Below are 20,877 nucleotides of genomic sequence, written 5' to 3'. Positions count from 1 at the left end.
AGAAAAGCCTTGGGCTTTGGCTGGAATCAGATGGTTGGTTTTAAACACGTTGACTGGAGAATGAGGATTAAAAGAACAAAACCAATGCGCGAAGCAAACCTCACACTGTCGGCTTCCAGCTCAATGGACATGAGTTTAGAAAAACAGCCTATATCTAACTCCTGGTTTTAACGGGAATGGTTTTATTCTTAATTACAGTAAACACGGATGAGGACTTATTTCTAACTATTAGTTTATTAACACAGTGGGAAACAAATAGTTCTGGGAAATTGCACTTGAAAAATACATTGACTATAATTAGATGTAAATTAATTAGCACTTAGTATGACACACTAATGAGACAGAAGGTTTTTTTTTCATTGCAAACTTCTACTTCTATCATAGCTAATCAAAGTATTTTAATATTACGAAGTCTCAAAAAGTAGGAAATAATTTATTGTTTGAAAGCATAAAGATTCTTGTAAAAAAAACCTTTCATCAAGAACTTTAATAATTTTAGAACTCTTTTTTTGTTGTCCTAGCCGAAAAGTAGGTAAAAAAGTTTTCTTGTCTGCCTCTGTTTGAATTTTTTTAAAAAGCTTGTGTAACATCTTTCTCCATAGTGTGTTGATACAGAAAGTAGCACAACATTTTCTACTTTTAAATCGTTCCCATTGCTCCATTCGCTTTAGCTCTCAGAGTTCAGAGGTTTGAAAAAGGATCCCAGCAGAGTTTTAACCTGAATGGAAACTCTTAATAAGCAGGGATGAAGGCTCCAACCCACCTCTGCCAAAATAATGATGTCGCTCTGCCAGGCTGAGGGCTAGGCAGAGCTTGACAGCGACTAGGGGAAGACTTTCATTTAAAATTGAGAATTGTGTCTTGGTTCTTGCAAGGAGAGAGGCTTAAGCAGGGTTTACCTGGGGGGGCAGAGGGGGTTCAACTTGCTTTTTGGGATGTTAAGGCAGCTCCTCCGGGATTTCCCTGGAGGACTTGGTTCCACTAGCTGAAAGCCTCGTATCCAAAACATCGCCGAGTCACTGATGCTGCGGCCATCGCAGGATAAATTAAGACTAAAGTGGTTTTAACAGTTTGGCTGAGATCTCCCACCATCAGTGAGCCAAGCTTTCTAAATCATGATTTTTTTCTTGTCACCACTTCTCTAGTCTTCTGGTAGCCAAGATTTTCTGGGCAAAGACGATGGGTATATTCAAAGGAATCTACAGGAATTAGATGCTCCTCTCTCACTGCACCTAATTCATCCACGGGGAATCGGGTACTGCATTCTCATATGGCTTGGTCGAGTGGTCACTAAAATCAACATGAATACTATTCAATTAAATTACCTTTGAGTCAGGCCCTCGAGCTTTGAGATTCCAAGCCTAAATGTAAAAAATGAAAGCAGGAATTTAAAAGAAAAAAAAAAATCAGACTTTTAGAAACATACAGAAGCAAAGGGTACAAATTAGTTCCCCCTTAGGTGATGCATAGAGTTTTCTGTGGGCTCTCTGCACGTAAGTAGATTCATCATTACAAAATAAATTAAATTAGGTCAAACCATCATTTCCATCTAAAAGCAACTATACCTTGCACCATGCGGCACTTATTCATAATAAAAAGAGTTTAATAAATATCTCATAAACGGTGATTATTTTTGTTCTATTTTAAAAAATACAAAGTTGTCATCCATTCTGTTAACACTCCGTTCCCATTGCTGCAGGAAGTTTTGCTAGTCCGAACGTATTAGCTTCTCATTTTCTTACGCACATTGCTTAGATATCTTAGTTTCCAGTAGCGTTAGTGTTGCACTTGTGAAGCAGTAAGGAAAACAGGAATGCAGTCGCAGGGAACCGGCGGCTTCGCCTGCGTGGGCCACCCCGGCTCGGCTCTGCTTCTCGCTCTTGCTTTAAGTAGTCTATGGGGGGTCCTGACAGACAGCACTCAGCACCTTGCCGGATCAGGCACTAGGGCTAGTCGAAATGAGAATTCAAGTTTTCTAAACGTTAGGCAAGAAATGATATTCGCAAATATGCTCAAGTCCCACCTACTTTAATTCTTCCCTTTCTAGGTGTTTCAAGATGCACCCACCCTCTTCTCCCCCACCTGCATTGCCCTGAGGGACGCCTTACACCCAGAAACGGGACACCCCCTTACCACCCCATCAGGGAGTCTGTAATGCTCAGTACGTGGGTGCTCTACGGTTTCAGTAGCACAGGTCAGTTTTAGAAAGTGTTGCCTTCAAAAATATTTTCTTTTTTTTCTTTTTTCTTTTTTTTTTTTTTTTTTGAAAGAGGCAAAGCTTATGCTGTGTCAAAGGAAAGTGGCTCACTTGATGAGTAGTTCGTATCCATCCTTGGGCTTGGTTATAAATTATATTTGCAAGTTTGTATTAAGGGATGTCAATATTAGAAAAAAAAAAAGTCGTACAACAATTTTTCTGTAATCCTGTAAAACACACTGGTGGCAAGTCCTTTGCAGTTTCTCCAAGACTTTGTACACACTACAGAAGTGCAGGAACATGAACTGCCTTCATCTCGTGACACCAAGAACTGAAAGAAACAAACTCCGAATAGCTTCAAAAAAAGCTACGAGCATGTAATATCATCTTTAGGTTGGTCCAGAGGATCTCCACTTGCTACCTCAACACATGTCACAATTAAAGAGGTGAGAGGGTATTTTAACATCACTCCTTCTCTTTCATGACATATCCATTCTGTTTCAGTATTTCTTCAAAAAATCACGAGGAGGGAAGATACTTCAAACAGGCGTTGTTCTCCTGTTGACCATGTTGACATGGAGTCCTTCCTTAAATTCCTTCTGAAGGAAGTTGTGAACCTGCAGAAAACTGGCTTCTTGGTCTGCGTTGTAGCTGGCAGCCGTCGTAACCTTCAAAGGCTCTCTGGAAAGAGTGTACATGGAAATTTCGTTCATGGGAATGGTGCTTGCTATCTTCATGCCAACCGGAGAAATGTCTCTAGATGGAGAAGGCTCTGTAGATCGAGAACTGGATCTGGACCTCCGCCTCCTGTACCGATAACTTGGCATCCTGGCATAAGGAGAACTGGAAGAAGTCTTAAGGAATTCCCTCTTGGTCTTAAACCTCAGCTCTTTGTTCTTCTCAATATAAATGTTCACAGCCAGAACGCCTATGGTTTCGGCCACAATAAAAGACAAGGCTCCAAAATAAAAGGACCAACCATAGTTGTAATGGTTCTTTTTGTCCTCATCTCGCTTGTCACTTGGGTCACCTGCATTGCTTGATATGTAGACAATGATCCCTATGATATTACTTAGTCCTAGAGAGAGAAAAACATAAATCAGTGGTTATGTGGCTGGGAAGACAAAATTCAAGCCACATTACTTTCTGGACCTGAATGGTTCAAAGTTTATAACCAGGAAATTTTATTACATTTATGTACCCTTTCATTTATCTCAAGATTTCATTTATTTTTGAAAAACAAAGAATAGATCCACATCTGGGTCACATATGCTTGCGTGGATTCCAAAATATTCAGCAGGATTTGTTGCTATTTCTTCATTGCCATGGTGGGAAAGAAGTAGCATATGGGAGCTCGCTAATATTGTTAGTGGGATTCTAACATTGAGAATAATAATAAAAATACATTTTGAGCTCAGGGCTATGTCTGTTCACCTTGATCAAGATAAGTTCTCTTCCACCTTGCTGAATTTTCATCTAAATGCAGCATGCTTAATCCAAGCTTCAGGGAAAGCTATTAACAATGTGGCTGACTCTCTCAGAAGTTTCTAGTGTGAAAAATGGGCTCACCTATCATAGGTGAATCTTTTCTGCCATCATATAAAAGAAAAGAAAAAGGCCCTCGATGTAAGAGACACCTGCTTCATCTAACATTCAATACATTTTAAATAGTGTAAAACCTGCTTGTTACTGACTAGCTTCCTTTTTCAGGAAAACTAAAAGCTTTTCTAGAATATACTTATTGTAGAGCTTCAAAAACATATTTTTGTCTTAAGAAATTTGCCTAGTGTGATGTTGCTGGTGCCTTCGATCCACGAAAGGGGTACAGGGAGAGAACTGCCAGCAAGCTTTTCCACAGTCCTGTTCAGTTTAAAAAGGCAGCACTTCTTAAGGACTCAATTTAAGGAGAACATACCTGCCGCAACAAAGAGAATCCCAGCGCTGAGAATAATATTGTTTTTGCTGTTGTAAATCCTTCCTGCTCCGACACAGAGTCCTCCCAGCAACAGCAATATTGTGCTTAGGATGGGGAACACACTGGAGGCACGGACAATGCCTGGAGGGGAGACAGGTAGAAAACCAAGACGGACAGTAATGATTTCAGATGCCTCCTCGGGTGCAAGTGTAGAGATTGCAAAGTCTCAAAACCCCTGGCTTTTGCTGGAATTATGAGTGATTCTGCATTTCTGGGTGTGTTTTTGGGAGCCGAAGCCACGGGTAGGTGGCCAACGTGGCACAGACCCTCTCAACTGAGTAGCTTAAATCTTTTGAGCTTTCTCCTAGGAAGTCCAGCGTTATCGCCATTATCTGATGCCACCGCGTGCAGAACATTTCTGGCAAAGGATGAGGTAAGTGACAGTAAGACCCAGCATCATGCAGGGAGCGGCAGTGAAAAATTCATGAGCTGGCTGTGAACCCTACAACATTTAGGGATGGCTTGAGCAGACGGATCTGTTCTTTGGTACATGTGCAAGGTGAGCAAATTACAGCTCTTGAAGTCTGCAGCATTCACGTTGCCAGCGAGCACAGCTAATACCCCCTTTTTCTTTTGCTGAATACTAAGGTCATTGAAACCTTTCAGATTTCTAAGGAAGAAATTTTAACAAGTGTTTCTCAGATGTTTGTGTTTAGTTTCCTGACAGCTAAGTAGAGTAATTTAAAATTCTGTATACTTCAGTCCATTCACCAGTGTGGGCTATAAAATCCCTGGAAAAAAAAAATATTAAAACACCACTTTAAGCCAGCTTTCAAAGTTGGGTCACTACGAGACTAAGCAGCAATCAAAAGGGAAGCAGCAGTGAGGGACCAAAAGTGCTGAGAAAAAATAAACAAGCACAAGAAGAGAGATGTCTGTGTTGTAAAAACCGAAGGGGTAAAAGCTGGTAGGCGTTCCTGAAAGGCAGAGTGAGGATCCGAGGTCTATTGTTATACAGGGAGGATTTTTTTTTTGAAGAAGGGGAGACGAAGTGCTGAATACTGCTGTGGAAAACAGCAAACGGTCCCCAAAGCTGGGGACCATGGAAAGGCAAAGGCGCGGAGGGGAGTCCCGGCAGGGTGAGCGGGTGCCGGGGCGTGCGGCTGCCCGAGGCGGGTGGGGGTCAGCGGCCGCTGTCATGGAGGGGTGGAAACCCCACAGCACGCCGGGAGGACACGGGCACCCCCAGGGCTGAGTAGGAGAGGAGGAAAAAACCCACCATCTGGCCCGATCTGCTGATGCGGTGCCATTAGCGATGCGGTCTCTCCCGGGTGCCATCTTCCTGGCTGACATGCACAGCGAGCGGCACCCGTTTCCCGAGGAGAAACGGCCAGATGTTACAGCTGATGCTTTCTCATTTTACTTTCGATGGCCGCGGCGTTCTCAATTTAGCGAATCGCTTCCTAACGATTCCCCTGGTAACTGGTGGCAAAACTCCCGCTGACTGCAAGAGGGACGGGGCTGGGCATTTAATAACGGCGTTGCTTTTGCGTGCGCCGCAAAGCCCCCGGGAGCCCCAGCTACGGGCCCAGCCCTCGTTAGAATGGTGCAAACATAAACCAAAAAAGACAGTCCCTGCCTGGGAAGCTTATGCCCGTATCGATCTGCAACGGCGAGAAAAGTCCGTCTTCTACCAAAACTGGCAACGTCGCTGCACGTGGCCTTTACAGACGGGGCATTTTCTAACCGGATCTAAACCCAATTCAGTCGGATGCATTACTATTCAGACAGTGTCTTGCGATAATTGGCAAATCCAAGTCACGAGGGTGTAAGGTCTCTGATCAAAGCCCGTTGAGTGCTGAGAGCCTGTTCTGTTGCCCTGGGTGTATCCCCATGGGTGTGGTATGAAGTAACAGGGCTTTGACTTTTGGGTCAGTTTTTAGAATTATTAGTCAGTTATTAGAAAAAGATTCAATATGTCAGTCTCTGTGCTGCTGGACACGAGGGCACCCCAAATCACTGTCTATCTGTTAGTGCCCTGGGAAAAGGCAGCACGGACTTAAAATCTACAGTGGCCCATCCTTTCAGGTTGTTGTGTCCTCTATTTTATGGTCATGCTGTTTATAATGATTTCTATTAAATCAAAGAATGATCCTAAAATGCTTCAGTGATATCATCAGAAGGAACTTGCCAGACACGCCAAATATGGGGGGGGGGGGGGGGGTTCTACTTATAGCAATAATCTCCAGAGATAATTTTTCTATAGTAGGTAATCAATGTGAAGAGAAACAAAACACACAGTGTTATCTTCGTGTAAAACTCTACAGTATGTTTTTTCCTACAATGTGTACTTTTAGCTCTGAAATTTAAAAGGAAGCTCACAGGTACCATGTAGAATTTACATATGTCTCCTGATACTGGTAATAAAATGACAGCACATCAAAAAACATTAAGGCAATCTGGTTTTTGCTCTCTCCCCCGCTTTTTTTTTTTTCTTTCTTGTTTACCGTCCTGTCTGTTTGCATCGGCTGTTCTGCACTGCTATGCGTTGTGACACCTCCTTCGGTGAAGCGCCGCAGCATGCCGTCCTCCTCCTCCCCACGGGGCTGCAAGCCCCGGCGCTCTGCTCGTGCTTTTATTCTCCTCCGAAAGGCAGGAGCCAAGCACACGGCTTTAAAAAGGAGATGCTATAGTATGCGGGGAAGAAGTGCACGAAAGTATAGACATGCCTCTGAATTGGGGTCCCCGGTCCCCCTCCTCAGGGCTGCGCTTTTGCGGCACAGCAGAGCCCCGACAGCCTCACGTGCGCGGTGAGGATGAGTACGGCTGAAATCCCCCTCTTCTGCAAAGGGAGAGGTGCACGCGCTTCGTGCAGTGCTGGGTGGGAGCAGCTTCGTTTCTGCGTGCCTGCAGAAACGCAGGAGGGGAGGAAAGCTGGAGCACACGTGGGCGATGCGGGCGGCAGCCTTGGGGACGGCATGGGCTTTCTGTGCACGGCAGCGATACCTCTGCCGCTTGCAGGGGCTCTACAGAGTCACGTGAAGGGGATTTTATTAAGACGGATAGATTGGCGTGTGTTGTCACAGGGAAGGTTCAATAGGAGGGGTCTTGTTTGCGCTCCTTTGCACGTGTTAGTTGTCGCTGTGGCTGTCGTTCGCTTGGTTTTGCAGGGAGCAGCCTGAAAGCCGAAGGGCAAAATCCAAACTCCTGCTCCTGCCCACACCCTGGACCAAAGTCTCCTAAAATCAGTCATTTTTTCACTGACTTCAATAGGGTTTTGAATGAGGGCTCGATTCTGCTAGCACCAAAATGTTTACGTTTATCTGAAGCCTATATTAGATTGGTCACTGTGGAGCAGGCTGAGACCCCTCATGCTGCTCTTTCAGGAGCACAAGATGCACGTAGTGTTGGTGCCTTTGTCTAAGCCAGATGGGAAAAATAAGGGTTACCCCCAACATGACCCTCCGAGAACCTTGTGCCAAGAAACGGCTAAAAAGGCTGGTGAATGATACGGAGACAGCAGGTTGCAAAGGTGTTGCACAGAGGGCAAAAATGGGACGGAAGGTCTCACGTCTCCTTTGAAACAGGATGCAAATATCCTCTTGTCTTAGACAATGATTTGGTCCCTATTACATATACGTATGAGCTCATCTCTTCTGGATTTAGGTACATAACCTTTCAGCAATCTCTAAATCAACCGTATGCATTTTAAGTGGAGCTGCAGTTTTTCTTATAAAAGTTAAAGCAGAGGAGCCCTGTTATCTGTGCAGACTACGTGAGGATGAGCTCTCCTCTGCGGGGGGAGCAGCCGAAGACTGATTTTGCAGAAGACGTAAAGGCGTTGGACCAACTTGTTTTTAAGGTCTGTACTTAGTCACTGTTGAAAACAGCTTTTAGGAACACCCGTCACAAGTACACTTACAAACAATTTACCATCTCATGTCTCACTGTGGAGCTGTAGACTGTTTTTCCCAGTTCCCCCTTTTCTCCAAATAAAGGCGGCATAACACGCTTTTATCAAGATGCTACTTAATTCCTCTTCCCTTTACAGTCTTTTTACTAATGATGTTTCTTTCCTAAAGCTGACTTGGCATTAATTTAACATTAGTTCCAAGGCTTTGTATGAGAGATAAATGCAGCTGTGCTCACACTCTGCTAGCCTGCCTTTGCCTGAGCGCTGAAATCACGTCACCCAAGTGCTATGACTGATCTGAATTGACAAGAGTAAAGATGAAAAAAAATCTGCTTTTTCTGGTAAAGTGTACTTTTCAGAGATTTTTTTTTTCTTTCTTCTTGTCTTAGCAACTAGAGGTTGTTTCCCAGAAGTGAGCAGAAGGGCAGAGCGGTTCTCTAAGTGGTGTTTCAGGTAATTAATAGCAGTGTAACGGAGGAGTGTTTTGTCTTGCTGGGTGTATCAGCCAGCAGTGTCATTCATTGCTCCCTGAAGCTTTCCCAACACCTTGTGAACTGCAGTTTCTTTCTCTGGTAAAGGGCACTGCTTTCAGCTTGGCTGGTCAGCTCTTTTGTTCAAAAGGACTAACTAGGCAAGACGTCCTCAGGGGAAGGGGAAATCTCACTCAAACTTTGCAGGATTCATGAAGTTTCACACTCGGGTTCCAAGACTTCCTATCAGCAGAGCGAACGGTCATCGGAGGAGATGAAACGATTGCCCTTATTTCAAGCACCAGGTTGGTGGATGAAATTACTTCTGTGGCAGATTACACATCAGCACGGAGCAGCAATGGCTGTCTGTCCGTGCAGGGAAGCCACAGCCCATGTTCACGCTGAGATTTTGCTGTTAGCTGCAGAAATTTCAGCTTCCTTTCTACAATGCAGTAATTTCACTGCAGGGGGAGGTGGCTCAGCAGCTGCAAAGGATGAGGCTTGCATAAGGGTTGGGTTTAAGCATTAGGAAAAGCTTCCTAATGAGCTGGAACCCACTCCTCAAACCTGGTTTGATACACTTATCAGATAAAGACTCCGTCTGTAAAATATCCTCGTCAACCTGGGAAAGATAGCTGTAGTTTTCATTTGAAAATTTTCCATATAATGTTTAGAGAATGGCCACCACAATCATGAGTGTTGCCCTGGCTGAAGGAAACCCTTGAAATGGGGGTCCCCAAGGGTCATGGTTGTGTCAGCTGCAGCATGAACTGGACATATGTCACCAGTGCTCTCCGCCACCCAGTTTGGGCCAGTCTCTTGCAACGGATAAGACTTAGGCTGCACTCTACAGAAGAGAAACCCAGGAAAATCTCTCTGGCCATGTCTGTTAATCCTGTGTATTAGGTATTACTTTTCACTTACGGAGAAGGTATTCTGAGCTGTCATGGTCATAGTCATTGTCTTCAGGGAAGTGGTTGATTCGGAAGCAATGTCCTTTGTAGATTCCTACACGAAAACAAAGCAAACATAACATGTAAGGAATAGAACCAGGTAAATGCGCTTCTGCAGCTGTGCTTTATTTCCTTTTCCTCCCAGGCTGCATAAGTAAATTAATCTCCTGTAGGGTTGGTCACTGATTTTTTTTATGCCATCAGGAAACCATCTCTACGGTCATGAATTTTGGTCAGATTCGGCTGAAGCCTAGCTGAAGGAAGGGAGAACCAGGATTCCCGGGCTCTTTTCTTCAGTCTGCCAGTCATATCGTTCTCTTGAGTTTTTTAATCTCTCTGTGCTTTACTTTATCAGTGCCGTGCTTACCTTACAAGCATACCAAATTTGCAAAGCTTCTTTTTGTTCCTAGAGTGACTGTCACTCTAGGTCCCTGCTCCATGGCTGGGGCTTCACAGCAAAGCCAAGTGCCAGCCTAGTGCCCATCACCCCTCCTGTCTCATCCCCAGTGAAGTGCTGGCTTCTCTTATCGGAGCTGGTAAATGTTGAACTGTCTGAGGCCTCTTCAGTTACTCTCTAGGCTCGGAAAACAAGTCCATAAATCTCTACCTGCTGTAATTTAAACCCATATGTCCCCCTCAAGGTTGGCTCAGCTTTTAATGGCATATTTGTTTAGTTAACCAGGAGCCTGCGCAGTAAGTCAGGGCGCGAGGGTGCACTCCTGATACCTGACAGAACAACGCCAGAGCCGGCCGTACGAACCGCTCGCTTGACTGAACAAGGTGAGGTTCAGCACTTAGTCCATCTGGGTAAAGCTTTACGTTAGTATTTTGTATTATTTTCTATCACGGTTATCCACAGCCACATCCAGCCTTAGCTGCAGTTGGGTAGCCGAGACCACTGTTGCACAGGGACCTCTCCCCAGAGACCTTCCTGCAGGAGCAAAGCCCCGAGGTGTGATTCTGCCTTGGTGCTTTCATTATTCATTAACCAGCGCTTTCGAGCTCAGGAACATACATCACCCAGGATGAGTTATCCTCTGCACAGGAGTTTCGATGCTCACAGCTCGAGCTGGCAGAAGGATTTAAAAACCGTCAGTTAATACTACTTTAACAGAAGCACAGCTGCGGTCTGTAGGATATAAATGTGGATTTATTTCACTACCTATTACCGATGATTACAAAGATCTCAAAAGAATTACTAATCTGGAGGATTTCAGTTGCACCCTGTGAGTGTCAACTGCAGGTTTGCTACTACAGTGCATTTAATTCTTCCAGTAAATGATGTATCTACTCTAATTGCGGTAACGACTCAGGCTTTCTCTGCACAGCACTTCAAAGGCTGTGAACAAGAAGTAAGTGGCTCACGTCACATCTGGAAGTGACACACCTGTCCTGTCTGCCAGGCGGAGGAGAGCACTTCAGCTGGGGCTGCTCCTGCCGAGCATCTTTGCCCGTGCATCCCTCTGTTTGCCATCAGCTGGTTTGTTGCTCCTGATGGCTCTCCAGCAAGGCAATCCAAAATTCAGATTTTTAAAGATCCCAGTGCTTATTTTTACGGCGGTTCACGCAATGAAACTAAATCACTCCCAGCATAACAGGGCCTCTGAGACTGGCTGGTCATTTCTTTAAGTCTCTTCATTATGGTGTGCCAATTTAGAGGAAATACATTCAGAGTATGATTTTTATCGTCTCCTATTCATTAAGGAAAAAGTCTAAATAATCTTCTCACCCTAATTTCCTATGGAAAGAGGCTTTTCAATGACTCTGTGCTTGTGTGTGTATAGGTAGGGCCATCTCTCAGTCTGTATGTACTTCTCCAATAACTTTTAAGGTAGTTGGTTGAATTTATCCAGAGCTGATGATACACAAGTAGAAATATCACAGGTAACTGAGCTCCCACAACTTCTGTGCAAACACGTAGATGCATGAAAGAGACAGCTCTGTCCACCGAAGGCTGCTTTGTGAACTTGAATGTTCACAGAGCATGGACATGGGCAACAGCCCAAAAAAATGTCCCACTTCCAGAAACTCAGTTAAGAGACAAGAAGTCAGCAAGACTGAAATGTTCCCCAAGCCTCTGGTGTTTGCAGCACTGATGGATTGATGGAAGGTTTTGGCCTCGGGCCTTATGTTATTAAACTTCTCAATGAAAAGAGCTCCTCAGCAGAACTTTCTCTTACACGGAGGCCGTGAAGCCATCCCTTCCACTGCTGGACTGAAATGCATCAGCAGGACAGGATGAGTTGGTATTAGCAGTGTCTGGGCTTTTCCTCTTTTATGGTTGGAGACCTTCATTTCCTGGTGCTTATATCTGTAGCCTTTCGCATGAAAGAGTATTAGCAAGTCTAGCAGAGGTGAAAAAAGAGCATAGTTAGCCCCAAACAGAAAATTTTAGACGAGCCTGAGAGTTTCTTTCTATTTCCAGTTTTTAGGAATACTGAGATTGGTCATTCTGGCCAACTTTTTATAGAATAGCAATGACTGTGAAATTTGGACCTGTAGCAAAGCCTGGGAACCTGAAATATTCTTCCCCATATTTTTGCTGTAGTTCAGATCATAGATATTGGTTCAGGGTCCTCTCTGGTGTCTATGGTATTTGATAGCTATAACAGCAGCAGACTGGATAAATTTTTTCCATAAACTTAACAGGTGTCATATAACTCAGCAGCAGCTTATTAAACTCTCAGTGAGGCTTGAAGTTGCTATCAAGAACTCTGGTTATCTACAGGGTATTGAGGGCTCTTTTAATCCACAAAGTGTCAGAAACAAAGTCTTGCTAGGAAATGCAACAACATCTTTTTTTCATAATGATGGCCTTACTTAGAAACTCAGATTTGGGAAAAATGAAAACTAGCTGGGTGGAAGCTACTGAAGCAGTGGTCAGCTTTAAAAGCACAACAGCAGAGTCTGACTTGTACTTAAACAAAAAATAAAAACAAAACAAAACTGAGATTTGGTGAAATGCCCAGCTCCACGCCCTAGCATGTAAAGTAATGCAAAAGAATAAAAGCCACGAAAGAGAAGAGGGGACAGAAAAGGAAACACCTCAGTTAAATTCGGTAACAACTATTCTACAGCATCTGCACAGGACCCGAACTCCCTGAAGCTCTTCTCAAAGCCTTCACAGAGAATGCCTTGAAGAAACGTGTAGACAAATGTCACCACTGGTCCACGCTCAGTAAGGCACACATGGGCCGTTTTCCACACCAGGATGTGATGTGGAAGAGAGATTTTTTTTGTTGCTTGAGTATGAGGATACAGTCCCTTATATACTTTGGAGAGGAAGATGGAATATTTAACTTCTACTTCTGTACCCACTAGAGAGGGATAAATAAACTGCAATCACTGCCTAACAGATACTAAAATATTGAGAACCACTTCTGGATACCTCTTGAGAATAAGATATAGTATCCCACTGAGATGCTGTAAGTATTAATCCTTTCTTTGAATGATTACCAATATGTTTTAAATGATGCTTTTAGAAATACAAATATTATAATGCATGTTTTCCTCATAATAATAACTTTGTTCTGAATTTTGAGCCAGGACTTCAGGAACTGGGTTAATGATAATGAAGAGGACAAATTTTCTAAAGTGTTGCTGATGGTGTAAGTACATTTTCTTTCCACTGGTTGCAGCGTACTTAGCTGGCATTTAAAAACTAAAAATTGTTTCTGACTTGGTTTTACTCTGTATTCAAGGGCTTCTCCGACAAGGTTAGTACTTCCCAATCTCACTAAGTGTTGTTCAGATAACTATAATTAGAGTGTGATGTATTCGGATAATGTGATAAGGGAGGGAATTGTAGTGCCTAAATGAAGATTAAGCTTTGTTTTGGGGTTTGAGATCTCAAAGTACATAGAGTTTTCAACAGTAAATCAAAGTAGTGATCCCAAATTCTGATGACATACTACCTTCTCCTTGCTCTTTCTCAAATAATCCTTTAATAATCCTGCCTGTCCCATTGCAGAATTGTTCACTAGGGTTTTATTTTTTTGATGACTGAGAGCGATAGTTAATGCTATAGGATGTAATTGCTTATTAACTTTGTTTGTGGCCATGTATTACATGATCACGTTGCTGTTGGCCATACCATCAGCCATGTCTTTGAAACAACCATTTGCTGTGGTTGGTATTTATCAATGACAACATTCCCCGATGCCCTGGAAGTGTTTGCACAAATCAGCACTGGAAGACAGAGCACTTAAATGTCTGACAATATTTGTCAAGGCAGGCTGTACTTTTCTTTTCTCCCTCCCCTAATCCTGAAAACTATATACAACAAGATCTTTCCATAACATTAGTGTTCTGTTGTCATTTAAAATAGGTTTCCACCATGCAAGACGCTAGCAGCTTTGCAGCAGAGGACCTTGTCTGCGGGGTACTTCTGTCAATAGCAATTTTTATCTCCTTGCTCTGAGCACGAGCTTACGGGAGGCGATATCTGATAGCAGTGGGAGACACATGAGGATAGATGGGTCAAGCTGCTGCCTCCTTCTCCATCAACAGCTTCTGCAGAGCTATTGCTCAATTAACTATTTAATCTTCCAGCCCTCTCGTCTGCCCTTGTTGGGGAGACTATGCAGTAAAACATCAGTTTTGGGACTTGATTGAGAAGTCTTTCTTGTTTTCTCATGGGATGCCAGACATTGTGACCTCCTTGGATCAAACTCTCCCCTGCCAACACGCCACATTCTTGTAGCTCTTGAGCAGCTACAGATACTTAGTGCGCACACGTGCACGCTATTAATAGAGTTAAGCAGGGTTTTCTCCTGAGGGGGGTTATACTGATGGAATGAGTGCTATGAATGTCAGCTGCAGAAGTCGTTGCGTGGCTACAGCAATTACCTGCGGGCAGGTAAAGACCCCCCATAATTGTCCAGCCGAAAATCCCACTAACCAGCTGATTTCTTTTGGGCAAATGTGGGTCTTCTGGGATGGTTTGAAGATGTGGAAGGAAATGATTTTCAAGATCATTTGACAGCAAGAGCTTGCAGATACAGGGAATACAAGTTGCAAGGACCTGACCATGTATTAAAAATAAGGCAGTTAGTATGGAACCATGGGAAATCTGGCCCAATGGTTCTGCTTGTTGCATCTATTCTGTGATGAAATGCTCTGCTTCAGTTCTGGAGCCAACTGTTAGCCTGATTTACTGCAACACTTGAATATCTGAATGTTTAAATGACAAGTTTTCTGAATATATCAGCACAGAGAAGGCTGACTGACAGATAACATCACAGACAACAAGAAGAGCGTGACATGCAGAGTGGGGCTGTTGTAACAGGAGTTGCCTGAACACAGTGTCCATTTGAGCATGCTGTGTGGGACTGGGTTTCCTTAATGGCATGGCTTTACACTTCCCTCGGACAACAGTGGACAACCTCTATTTATAGTGAGTGAGAGTGTGTCAGCGCTGGACTTTGCCAGGGGAGAAGAGAAACAGTTGTATATTTTTTTTCCTTAGGAAGATTTCTCTGCTGACAAGTTCTGAAAATCTTTGCTGCGTGATTTGAGCAATAGTGAGCAAAGGAGATCAGACATGCCAAAAAATGTTCCTCTCCGCAAAATTTATAGCACAGAGTGTATCTGTGCACTGCGTTCATTTCTTTGATTTTCTACCAGTACAACTCCCCTGTCTCACTGGATTGACACACAACAGTGCATGCAGCTGCCGAGTTAACTTTCTTTTCTCTTCATTCCTCTCCTCCTAAAATAACCCTTGAAAAGAGGAATGGGTGGCGCACCTCCTTTTACTTTCAAAACCTGCTTTGTGGTTTTGTTTACTTTGTGGTGTGCTGATGGTCAAACACGGACTATTACAGTCCTGAGCTCTCCACTCAGGCCACAAGGAACAGCATTAGATATTTTCCTGTAACTTGGCACTTTCTATGTTAAATTGTCCCGAGTTCGATTATTTGTCTCCAGCTGTTTGCTGAGAGTTTCACAAGCCTGTCCTTGAGCTACTTGAATGAGCGCAGATCCTGTGAGCCTCTGCCAGAGGACATTTAATGCTGTCATTATAAAAGAAATCATGAAGTATTGATGCAGGTCGTGTGCAAAACACACCCCAAGTGAATTTGCTACCCCACATTACTGCTGGAGTGCTGCCTTCATCGCCACGGAAGGTGGAGCCAGCAGAGAAAGAAGCCTCGGGAGGTTAAATACACATTTATTGGGTGTCTGCCTTTGAGAAAAGTTTGGCTGTTGTGACAGCCTCGTGAAACTGGGAACTTCAAAGCATAGGTTGTTTTTGAGACAGATGCTGTCTGACACCCCCTGAGTCCTGCCAGTCCGGGAAATATTTGTCCATATGACAGTTTGTATTTTTGTTTCATCCTGAAGGTGAATTTGATGAAGAGCACTGCTAGTACCTGGGGTTATTGTCATACTTTCTCTAGGGTAGGTCTTGTTTTCAGAAGATGCTTAGGACCTAAAAAGATTAGAAGTCCATTCCCACAACTGTGGGCTAGCACGGTACCATAAACCAGCTGACCGGCACTAGCTGACTGCGTGTGTCACAGTCGGGCTAAAGAAAATTCAGCTCAGCTGAGTCTTTAAAAGGAATTTATCCTGAATCTTAACCGTGTTTCTCTACAGGTGTTGAGACAGCGAAACAATAATCTTTTATTTTTCCTCATAAAAGGCCTTTCCTTCTTTCTCTTTCATCCTGTAACTCAATTTACTTGTTTCTCATTGCGGGGAGCTGAGCTGCCTACTTAAGGGCCAGATTCTGATTTCAGTGCAGCGGACTCAAATCTGTCTTATCCGGTAACGGTGATATCAGAATCTGGTCTTCTCCCTTTGTTTGCTCCCCCTCTACTTCCCGGGCAAAAAGAAAATGATTTAAAAATGTTGAAATGTATGAAATTTGCCCCACTTTCTTCCTTAGGAGCTGTCAGCTCTAACAAACCCTTTGGGTTCTTCTTTTGATCTATTTTCAATTGTCTGGTGGGCAAAGCAAAACTCCTCCTCAAGTCTCTTATTTTCTTATCTTCTGCTGTGACATGAATTTCCCCCTTTCCCAGTCCTCCCCCTCCGCTGCCTACAGACCCTCCGCTGCTCAGAGCTTTTCATCAGTCCCCTCGACGCCACGTGCGTAACTAGCGGTCGCTTTTGCTGCCTGCTCCGTCTCGCTCAGTCTTTAACGTTTTTAAACGCAAAACACCTTCCCGGTGTGTTTAACACCTCACGAGGGCTCAGACCGCCCCGGCGGCAGCGGCGCGGGAGGAGATGCACGCTGGAGCAGCTCGCAGCTGCTTCTGCCCACGCACTTGCAAATGAGCTGGTGTTGGCAGGGGATCGCACTCCGCTCTCACCCCGGCCTTTATTCTTAGCGCTCGCCGTTCCCCTCAAGTCTGGCAAAAGCGTGTTTTCTCTAGGAACAGGTCTCGGTTTATCTTGTCATTTTACATGGTCAGTCCCACCATTAACCTCACTCCACTTCTTCTCTTACCTTCGTACAGCAGTTAATGCTCCCTCCTGTATTTATCATAGACTTTCTATGAGAGAAGAGACTGTTTTATACCACCACTCTCGAGTATTTACTCTAGGATATTATAATTTGCTTTCCCCAACTTGCCTGCACTGTGGCAGTGTCTGACCTGATTGCCTTTTGCCGTCTGCAGCCTCTCCTTGGTGCTCCTCTACAAAGCCCTCTCTGTTGGAAGCAGAGGTGGATCACAGCCTCTCCTTTCACCGTATCCCCGCAGAACGAAGGTTGTGTTGCTCTATTCCTTGCACTGCTTTTTTTCTACAGTGGTCTCAAACTGTAGTGGAGCTCAAGCTCTGCATTGCAGAAGAGCCATCTTCGCTGTCCTGAGTGCCAATTTCACAGCCACAAATAGCGACCGGCGAGGTTCCCGCTTGGGGATTTCGGCCTTCATGTCATGACCCACCTTTTTCTTTTCTAACACTCTTGAGTTTCCCATGGCCCAGATGTGGTGCCTTAGCTGATCTCCTCCAGATACCAGTGGATGCTCACCATTGCCCAAAGAAGTTAGCCACGCAGGAGAAGACATAGCTTGCTTAGGTGGTGAAGAAGTCTGCTGTTGGGTGGTGACTTCTAGTTCTGGCTTGAACAATTTTACTCTTTGAGCAATATTATTTTGGCGTGCGGCAATCCAGGTCGTAACACCTGAATGCTGATTTGTACAGCCTGGTAAAGCATCTCCAGCTTCTGCATCACCTACACCAGAAAGGCATCCGGGGAAATGCCTACAGAGTCTTAGTCAGTTATAATTCACGTGGGTATATACAGCCTCAGCAGCCAACTTTCTGTTTTCAGCTGGGCAAATATCATCAAAGATGTTGTGCATTTGTACTTCTGTGTACGAAACGAACAGATGTAGAAAAGACGCTTTGCCAAAGATGACTTAAAAATTCTATGACAGCCTTTTGTTCCATTATAAGATTTTATTTGAGACCTTGAGTGATGTTAGAAAATCCGCAGCAGCGAAACTCATTTCCTGAAGATTCACCTCACCTGCACATCTGGGAGCTAATAAAACACATCACAGTGTCTGGCTGCTGTCCTTTGAATTCTCTTCTGTCATTACAAAGCTGCTGCCAAAAGTACTAAGCGTCCTTGTGCTACCACAGTGAATACCAATAGTATCAGGGAAATGTAGGACAGTAGCAAAGTAGGTAAGAGAGTTGATTGTATGTTACATGTTGTTTTGAGCTACTTAATTTCCATTTTCTTCGAGTGTTCCTCTCATAAATCAGTATTTTGGCCACAGAAGTCATGATTGAAGTTATTCAGCAATGCTCCTCTCCCTTTTCCAGCTGCCTTTCCTTAGCCAGGCAGCAGATAAAAGAGCTGTGTTATTCTACCACCACTGCTCAGGCATCCCTAGTAGCCCCTCTGTGCATTGCTGATGATCTTTTTCCTACCATTTGTGGTTTGCTCCTTATTAACCGTGTCCTCCTGTGCTGTTGCTTGGATGGCAAAGTGGGGGGAAATTTCGGGGGGCTTCTGTGGCTTGTTTTAGTCTTTTTTGTTGCTCCTTTTTATGGAGCTTATTGAGGGAATGACTGTGTTTTCTAGGAAGAAACACTGACATACTTCCAGCCCTGATGTTCAGTTTGTTTTTTTGTAAATTCTCTGCACAGGGAAATAGGGGCAATTCCTCAACCTGGGCATGACATGATTTTTTTGGGGCACTGTTGGCGATGCTGCTTGAGGAACATTTTCAACTCAGAGCTAAGTTAGCCCTGCCACGGCAAGCGTTCCCATGCCTGGCTCAGTCCCAAGAGACTGTCAACATTTCTAGTTGTCATGGGGTTGTTAACTCACTTTTCTGTGTCTGCTTTTCTATCCACCACCACGGCCCACACTTGCTGTGTTCTGCCTTCACACCTCGTCTCGTCCTGCATCTCATGCCGCAGTCCTTTATCCCGGCAGCCCAGAAGTTTGTCTCACCACTCATTTCCATACTTTGCTCTGCTGCCATTTTGCCAAAGCTGTTTCTGGGTGGCTGATACGATCGTCCTCGTCCTTTTTAAATGAATTTGGAGCTTGGATAGAAACCTCCATTAGAGTTCTGCAGTTGGCTTTTCTACCTTAGCTAAAATTGGTCTAACACTTGAGGAGTTGGTGTTGGCTTCTTAGTTGAGCATGTTCACCCATCAGAGCTTTGAACTGAAAGTCATTCTCCAACGAGTTTCCAGCACTTACTTATGTTCTGGTCCAAAATGCCTTAAATTAAAGAGGTACTTTAGTAACCAGCAGCGCTTGTGGCACAATGGGTCAGAGACTAACTTGTTATTCACAACTGTAACTACACAGTGGCCGCCATTGCTCCAACGCCTCAGAGAGCAGTGGGAATAAGCTGTGGTGGCCTATATGCCAGCCAGGATTCAGGTATATCTTGATTTGGACCAAAATCCACTTTTCTTTCCCCAGTATTCTTGACCCTGGCATACATTCACTGGTACAAAGACTGCTCATTCAGGCAGATTGCTGCCAGTCCATCAGTTGTTGTGAGAGGGCTGAAAAGCCAAATTGTACCGGATGCAATTTTGAGAACAGAGAGTCATTTTGTCTGATGAAGTGTTCATATGCTGCAAAATGACAAATTGTGTTTATTTTCACATTGTCAAACTGTGCTTTTTTCCTGTGTTGGCACAATTGGAATCAAGTTTCCCTTAAGGGATAGTTTGGTTTTTATCCATCTGGTTTTCCTTACTTCAGTAAGTCATCAGTTCTCCCTCATTAACATAGTGATCAACCAGGGCTTGATGGTTTCACCTCTTACGATCACAGCATGTCTATAAAGCCTGTATCATGGCTTGTCACTACCTGGGGAGGAAATTTAAGGAAATGGACATTCATGTCTCTTCAGATTCCCTACTGAGTTTACAATTTGAGGCATAGTCATGGTCACATCTGGGGAATGAATACTGTTCTTGAACCAGATGAAACATACCCAGTTTAATGGGTGATGCTTTGTTCCCTGTATGTTCTGCCACTTCAACTTTCATACATGTGCAGCCTTGAGCTATTGCCGTCTCATTCTTAATTTCTTAAAATGCCATTTTTTCAGGTTCCCGAAACATCCGCATTTCATAACAGGCAAGGTTTGCAGTTGTCATACAGCAGTCTAAAGTCCAAGAAACAACTCTCCAGAATGAGGACCTGGGTAATCCTTGGGGATGTTTGGGATAACATGCACAGGATGCATCCGGTGTCTTCTTCCATAATGGAAAAACCCTCCAGATCTAGTCCGTAGAAAAATGGCTCATATTATTGATACTCCTTGTGAGATCTCTTGATGTAGCAGAAGCTTACAAGGCATCACGTAATTACCTCTCTGCATAAAATGAATTATTGTCTGCTCTAATACCAGGGAACATCTCTAACCTGACATCTAGAACTGAACTCTTTCTTTACAAATCTTCTTTTGGCTTATTCATGCACCACAAAGTTTTTTTTTTTAATGAAAAAACAGTGAGACTAGAAAGTAGTCATACAGCTGCTCACTAGTTAACTGATTAGGAATATGCAGGATATTTGGACACTCCTGGAATCTTGTAATGATTCCATGTCTCTTCAGTCCATGGTGATTCATCATAAAATAATGGCATTTAGAAAAAAAGTTGGATATTGAAGAAGCAATAGGGAAATTTCACTCCATAAATCATCTTAATTGAAGGGAATGCGTGCAATATGTCTGTCTTCATAATGCATTGACCTTGAGTTGGATCTGCATTCATTGTGGAGCATGTCTTCCTCATTTCTATGCCAGCTTGTTGAGTTATACATAGAAGCTAAACCTCTAGAGATCGATCATGCACAATCAGTGACGCGGGACTGAAACAAGGCAGATGAAAACGGGGAATCTAAAGGTTAGGAGAAAGGGGTGTAACTGCCAAACCCTGCTAATGGCTGGATTTGGGATGTGCAAGGCAAAGGTTTCACAAATCAT

General features: G+C 43.9%; 1 protein-coding gene across 1 annotated transcript in view; it reads right to left on the bottom strand.

Annotated features, from left to right (window-relative positions):
• CACNG4 (calcium channel, voltage-dependent, gamma subunit 4) overlaps positions 1-20,877 on the bottom strand; it is a 43,074-nt gene continuing 22,197 nt past the window's right edge. The window contains exons 2-4 of the mRNA XM_010578601.1: positions 9,420-9,503; positions 4,113-4,253; positions 1-3,275 (exon numbers count right to left, since the gene is read on the bottom strand). Of these exons, the coding sequence (XP_010576903.1) occupies positions 2,737-3,275; positions 4,113-4,253; positions 9,420-9,503 (764 nt within the window). The 3' untranslated portion in view covers positions 1-2,736. The remainder of the gene's footprint in view (positions 3,276-4,112; positions 4,254-9,419; positions 9,504-20,877) is intronic.

This window comes from Haliaeetus leucocephalus, unplaced genomic scaffold, assembly GCF_000737465.1.
Source record: "Haliaeetus leucocephalus isolate CR32 unplaced genomic scaffold, Haliaeetus_leucocephalus-4.0 Scaffold646, whole genome shotgun sequence".
NCBI classification, from domain to species: domain Eukaryota; kingdom Metazoa; phylum Chordata; class Aves; order Accipitriformes; family Accipitridae; genus Haliaeetus; species Haliaeetus leucocephalus.
Note: the sequence above shows the minus strand (reverse complement) of the source record. Positions and strands in the feature narration are given on the sequence as shown.